The sequence below is a fragment of the Daktulosphaira vitifoliae genome, unplaced genomic scaffold (assembly GCF_025091365.1).
Source record: "Daktulosphaira vitifoliae isolate Bord-2020 unplaced genomic scaffold, ASM2509136v1 Scaffold_4, whole genome shotgun sequence".
Taxonomy (NCBI): domain Eukaryota; kingdom Metazoa; phylum Arthropoda; class Insecta; order Hemiptera; family Phylloxeridae; genus Daktulosphaira; species Daktulosphaira vitifoliae.
Window position 1 is genome coordinate 38,414,936 of NW_026099575.1, and position 7,357 is coordinate 38,422,292.

Genomic DNA, 7,357 nt, shown 5'->3' on the forward strand with positions numbered 1-7,357 from the left:
CAAAACGAGCTACAGACTTGATATACCTACTTCCGATTTCACTAGTTTCGTTTCTTCCCGTGTCTTACTCTCCCTCTCTAGATCTTATTCAATAATATTTGTAAGAATGTTTATTTTGTAACCCTATATGCTTTGTTTGACTAAATTTAATACATAATCCCCACAAATATTCTTTACTCGTATTTGATTTGTACGAACATCATGTTAACACATTTATTTTCACAAAAATAATAAGCCATCCAACCTGATATTTAAGACCAATTAGAAATTTTATCTCATAAATATTAATTTTTTCTATTAATATACTTCTCAATTACTGAGCCGTTGACGTCAGATTACGTAGATATTAATTATTTTGAATATTATGTAAACTCTCAAATAAATTGTCTAAAAGAGTTATTTAATTAGAGAGATTTAAAATTTGTTTAATTAATTTAAAATTTTTAAATAAACATCACATCAATTCTTTATAAATCTAATATAAAAAATAGAAAGATCAATATTTCAATAAATATGTCTCAAGTATACAAAATTAGTAATCAAAAATTTACTAATCCGAAAAAAGAAACTTGAATTTAAAATGACAAAAATGATGACTAAAATAATAGAAAGACTTTTTATTCTGTTAGCGAAGATGCAAATATCTCAAAAGTATTAACATTTGAATTTTAGATTTGCACTTCAAATCATAACATGGCACAGAAGGAACAAATCATAAAATTATTTTGTAAAAATGATATAAATCTACTAAGTTATAATTATTATAAAATATTTTATTGTTTTTGGTACGAGTGTTGAGATAACTGTAGATATATCAATACACAATAATATTTGTGGTTTTATATTTCCTGGATAAATTATGACCTCAGTAATAACTTATCGTTTGAAGAAGTAATTAAAAAATTGTTTTCATGTAATTTATCACACTGTTGGCTTATTTATCTCTAAAAATAAAATTGATATTTTCCAATCTGGCCAAATTTTAATTGTTTCCTACTCAAGAATAATTAGTAGTTATGATTAAAATAAATTCAATGTTGAAAACATGATACAAACTAATATTAACCTTTTTTGGAATTATGTTAATTTATTGAATAAAACTAATGGTAATATACCAGATCTTGTATAATATAATATCAAGTAATAAAATAACTCAACTATTTACTAATTTATTTTCTAGTGTATATATCAGATATGATAAATTTTAATGAGTGTAAAAAAATTCCTATATCAACATCAAAGATTAATCATAATTTAATTACCTGGAATATTGATTCAAGTGAAATTTATGATTACTAATGTTCATTAGACACCTTTCCTAGTACAGGTCCTGATGGTATACCTTTTACTTTTCTAAAAAGATGTACACATGCTTAAATCAGTCCGCATGTTAGGTGAAATTTTTGGTAAAGATTATTTATCAAGAGCTTGTGTTTTTGAGTGGCACAAACGGTTTTTTATTGAAAGGGAAGACTTTAAAGACAGTCGTTCTGGAACGTCTCAACTGACAATAATACTGAAAACTTTGATAAAATTATTCGGCAAAGTCATCAATTCAAAATTAGAGACATAGCAGAGACGAATTGTTAAATAAATTGAGGAAACATGTTAAGGTCGGTCTACACCTAAGAAATTATGTTTAAAACAAAAGTTAACGACATTGTCATCAACCAAAAATCTTAAATGTTCTTCAAATTTTGTCTCCAACAATGTCATAAACATTGTAACCAACGAAATCTTGTTTCCCTGCTAGATACCGTAAACATCAATAAAAGTTTGTATACTTTGTTAACAAAAATGTATCTAAAACATACAAACTGGTTTAATTTTGTGACATAATTTGTAAACAATTTTATGAATTCATTTTGCACACTATTCACTTTAATGCAATTCCACTATTTAATTTATTTTTATTTTTGCTATTTAACTGTGGAGTGATCAATATATTGATTTATACTACGGAAAAAAAGTTCTATGGGATACAATATCTGTCGAATAGAAAATCAAATTTAAAAAAAATGATGCTTGGTGTGAGATATCGAAAATTTTGGCCACATAAAAAAACAAAATTAAAAAACTGCAAGGGTCAGTTTTATCGTGAAATGAAGAAAATTGAATCTGTAGCTGTTACTGATGAAATTTAGAACATAAAATGGTTTTCCTAGTAAAGCTCCTTAAAAATGTGTATCTTCCTTAAATATTTTATGTCCTACTAAATGTATTAATCATTCAAAATCCTCGCTTGTCATCCTTAAAACATTTTTAAAACTACCATTACACTTGAATAAAAAAAACTAAGTTAAATTTTATTATTTAAATTTTGTATTTTAAAATACCTAGTATAGCTATCACCCCCACTCACCAAACTGACTCCTTGTGGCTTTCTTTTATTCCCAAAATATTTTAAGATCATTAAAAGGAACCCATTTTTAAATGGTTAATGAGGTAAAATTAAAAACGAAAGAACTACTAAAAAATCTGACTGAAAATGATTAAGTAGTAGAGTGATATCGGGAGTTAAATGTTATTGTTACCTCCTTACATAAAATTATATAAGATTATTAATCATTTTTCATAAAGCCTAATATTAAGATATTATATTAATATAAGACATTTCTGATATCAACGTTATTAAATTAAAACTTTTTCTTTAATTGACACATTTTGAATTCTGAGCGTAAAATTAATTAATTTGTTATTTTAGCTACGATGAAAAGGTAATAGTTTTACTGTACATTGATGTTTTTTATATTTGTCTATGAAAATTCTCAGCTCTCATTGGACTGATTTTAATGATTAACACTTTAAGAGAACCCAAACATAATCTAGTTGAACCCATCTTATTCGAAAATTGTAAAAATTCGAATTCCTAATTAAAGTCATGCTCAGAAACGACAAAGAAAAAAGAATCGCATGAATCATTAGAAAACGAAAAATTATATATATATATATATATATAATGTTTTGATCCAAATGCTGAAGAAAAGTATATTATTAAATTATATAGCAAAAATATATTATTTAATTATAAATTAATATACATAGTATTATATATTTACTCTATAAACTTACACTAATTATATAAAATTTTATTTTACCATATTCTATAATAAAATACGAAACTTTGTCCTATATTTTTCTTTCATAAGAGTTGTAATAATTTTGTAAAATTATTACATTTTTAAACAACCTTAAATTAATTGTATAAAATTTAAATTTAATTAAAAACATTTTAAATTTTTTTTTGCTGATAAAATAATGCACAAAAAATTATTTATTTGAAATAAACTCATCAGAAATTTAATGAATTATTGGTTGCATTTTCTACACCTTCTTCTTTTATTAATCAACTCTATGGTTGGTTATTTTGAAATAAATTAATATTTTTTATTCGATGTTCAACTGGTAACGACGGTGAAAATTTTATTTAGACCATTTTTCCTTTAATAAAAAATACGTATTAGTACTTATAAAAACAAATTTATCCACTTATTTTTAAAAAAAGTTCCTCTATAATCTATAAGTTTTCTACCAAGTTATTTAAGTTGAAAATATAAAATCAAAAATTTTAACACAACAATGGCATGTTTTAATTACGGCGGCCAAAAGAATATAATTCGTTGGACAATTTTTTTTTTATTTTACATGAATTGAATTTTGTGCTTTGAAAGCACCTTTTAAGATACCCTGAGAAAATTATATATGTATTAAAATCCGGACCTAATGATCAACTATAATAATTATAATTTATTCAAACAAAAACGTTAACTATTGACGTTGATAGTAATGATACCATTAAATATATATAGCACTCCACACCCAATGGAAGTAAACGTCACATGGACACGTTATTTATCATAACGAAGTTAAAATGTGGGCGGCAACCTTCATAATCAAAATTTATCAACCGTCATTTGATAAAAACTGGAAGAATAATGAATTGAGTTGAGTTGAGATTGTTAATGCCATGTGAACGATTCTGAACCATAACATTTTCATTGTTTAGTGTTCATTTATTCTCAACAGGGATTCTAGAATAAAATGTTACAGTTAGACAATAATTCTACACCTCCAAAATGGAAGCGTCCCGAAGATGTCATGAAAATGCATCGAATTCGTATGAAAAAACGAGCTTTACAGTCTCGCTTTTCAAAATCGATGGATGCAACTTCTACCGTTGCATTTACAGATCAAACTGGCCAGCGATCACCAGCCAAAAATCCATTCAGGTATTTCAATTTAATTAAAACCCTAATGAAAGTATAAAATAAATTATGTATTCGTTATAAAGACGCAAGACACCAGTCAAAAATAATTCAGAAAATTCTAGAATTACGTTGAAAAGATCCCATTTTGAGTGTGAAGATGACAATGCTTGTTCTTCGAATCTTTCTAAGATTCTACGGGAATGTGAATCTATTCCAACTACTTCCAATTGTTCACAATTTCAAACTTTAGATGAAAGTGTAATATCTTTTGCAGATGTATTGCGTCAAACAACTAAACCAGTAGCTGTTATTGATGATGTAAGTTTTTAATTATAATAATAAAAGTTTATTCAACTCAAATCAACAAATTGCAATATATACATATACATAATGAGCTGATTATCCTAATAAAAATAAATTTTATTTTTAAAATTCAGTGTAGCCTAGTAAGTAAAAACTTATGTTTAGCACACAGGGTCCTGACTATAATCCCCAAAGTGCTTATGAGATTTTTCTTGTGATTTTCTCATTGGTGGTATCTGGTGTCTGATGCAAGCCAACTTTAATACCTATCCCATCCATTATTAGCCTAATCAAGAATCATCTTTAACTCCCTAGTATGTGAAAGATGGGCACTACCCTCTGTAGCATGTTAAGTTAAGAAAATAGAAGAATGTAAAACTAATCGTTTTTTTCCAATATTTCAAAATTGTTATTTTTAGCCCTTTCTTACTAAAATTTTGTCAAGGTGTTAACAATTTTAGAACAAGTATTCATCGAGCTACAAGTATTTTAGTACATAGAATGTATGTGTAACACAGGTGGGTATAGCTTGTACAGGTGTATATTTATAACTCATACTCTATTCGTGCTCATAACCATTCTTGAAAATGCTTGTAACTCAATAATATCAAACAAAAAAATAAAATGAAATTTTTTTTTATTAGTAATAAAAATATTAATAAAATATATGATTTAAATAAAGTCTAAAAAAACAATATATATATATTTTTAATTTCAATAAATTGATTAATGTATCAAAAATTATAAGCATTGTCAGTTAGATTTGAGAAACTTGTATATAGGAATGTAGTTGAAACAATTGAGAAATAATTAAACCATTTGGTATTTATTCCACCATAATCTTTCAGTGCAATTCTTATTATTATTGTGTGTAGTATTTAATGATTTAATAGTATATGCTTTAAAACTATACTGTAAGATAAGACTGTCTATCTATAATATAATACACACTCTGTGAAGTCTATATTTTATTTTCATATTATATTCATCAGAATGTAAGTTTATATTCACAAACATTTTATAACTTAATTAAATTTTACTATAACTATTACTTCTAGATTATAGAAGAAATTACTGGAGAGCCTTATTTACCAATTGATTGGACTTTGCGTACTAAAGTACGTTTTCTTTCTCCAAATTCTTTTCCTTGGAGTCAAAAAATTAAAACTTGTGAAGAAGCATCAGCTACAACAGGGTATAGATATAAATTAAAAACTTTGATTATAGTAAATGAGTATTTAAAGTTTTGTGTATTTTTAGATTTGTAAGATGCTTAGATACAGAACATAGTGAAAATACTCTTGATACTAGTCCAAACAGTCGTTTCCATCAATGTTGTATGGCATGGCAACACCCTTCATTACCTTGGGTAGATCTTATCCATAGAGGTCCTCGTACAGCCATAAGAGATTCTTCAAATAATTTTCCATCAGTAAATGCTAATCCCATATTTAGAGAATCTCTATTTAATCATTGGATTGACAGTTTTAGATCATTATTTCAAGTAAAAAAACCTCATTATTTAAAAAATTATTCCCTAATAATGTTTTGTATTATAGTTAGTTAGAGCTAACCAGTGTCCCTTTTTCTATGTTCTCGCTAATGCTTTTACCTGTACTTTTCGAGCTTCTAGTATTGGTGGATTTGAAGAACTAAATGCATTAGTATATCCTACTACTCAAGGTCTCAGAGATGTCTTAAGACGTGAAGGTATTATAAAAGTTATATTATAAACTATATTTTCATGAATATAATTTTTAACACATGTTAGACATTGAATTTACCATGCCATTATTGGAAGAAGATGAACATGGTAATGAACTTTATATTGGAAAGACTTCTGAAATTATTAAATGTGGTGATGATGAAGAACCTGAAAGATGGTTAGAAACAATGGGAGCTGAAAAATCTGAAATAAAACGTTTACAAAGTTCTCAAGTGATAATTTTTAACTATAATTTTTTTAATAATACATACTTTTAACTAAGTATTAATATTTTTATATTATATTATATCAGAATGAACTGGTTTCTGGACGTCAAAGAAAAATTGATCAAACTAAAGAATCCTTAGTTTGTGTAACTGGTGTCGAGGCTCAAGCACTTTTTAATTGGTTAATTAATTGTCGTTCTTCAATCTCAAATACAGGACCGCATGCAGGTATTCCACCAACACTTTTAGCTCCTGTCGCTTTTACTGGAGCGACATTAACACCACTTAAAGTAAGTTTCTTTTTAGACCAAATCATATCAATAATTATAAAAATTATTTTTTTTATTAGTTAAATAAAAAATAACCAAATATTGATCTTTGTTTTAAATACAATTATATTATTATTAAAGGTAAGACAAAGTACAGTTAAGGTTGATGGTCAAAGCTATAATTCAATAGAAGTAAAAGGACCTGTAATGCCTGATGCAGTACATAATTTTTGCAATTTATTATCAAACTCATTAAAAACATTTACTGCTACATTTGCTAATTTAGAAAGCACAAAACCATTTACTTTAGTTTCACAGTCAAGGAAAGGTAATCTTTTGACCATACAATTATTTTGTTTAACTCCATTAAATGCAAGAATTCAAATTTTTTTAGAACTTACCACCAGTCAAAAAGTTGAAGATAATGCAATTCATTTATTTGGTCAACAAAATTTAAGTGATTGTGGTCTTCGAGAATCTGTACTAAAAAAATTTTGTTCAGCTAATACCAAAGCTTTTGATAGCGTTAAGTATACGAAAGATGATGGTTATTTTATTTCGTGAACTTTAATTTTTAATTTATAAAAATGACTTCATGTACATATTTTATGTGTATAGCAAAATTATAAATTTTACTATCTTTTT

At 26.2% G+C, this 7,357-nt stretch overlaps 1 protein-coding gene across 1 annotated transcript; it reads left to right on the top strand.

The window, feature by feature from the left end:
• Positions 1-3,907: 3,907 nt before the first annotated feature.
• Positions 3,908-7,357, top strand: LOC126906084 (protein downstream neighbor of son homolog). Its single transcript, XM_050686351.1, has 9 exons — positions 3,908-4,229; positions 4,292-4,526; positions 5,570-5,706; positions 5,772-6,015; positions 6,071-6,221; positions 6,283-6,449; positions 6,530-6,733; positions 6,854-7,040; positions 7,107-7,357. Exons 1-9 carry the CDS (start codon positions 4,042-4,044, stop codon positions 7,274-7,276), a joined length of 1,683 nt encoding a protein of 560 aa, XP_050542308.1. The 5' UTR covers positions 3,908-4,041; the 3' UTR covers positions 7,277-7,357.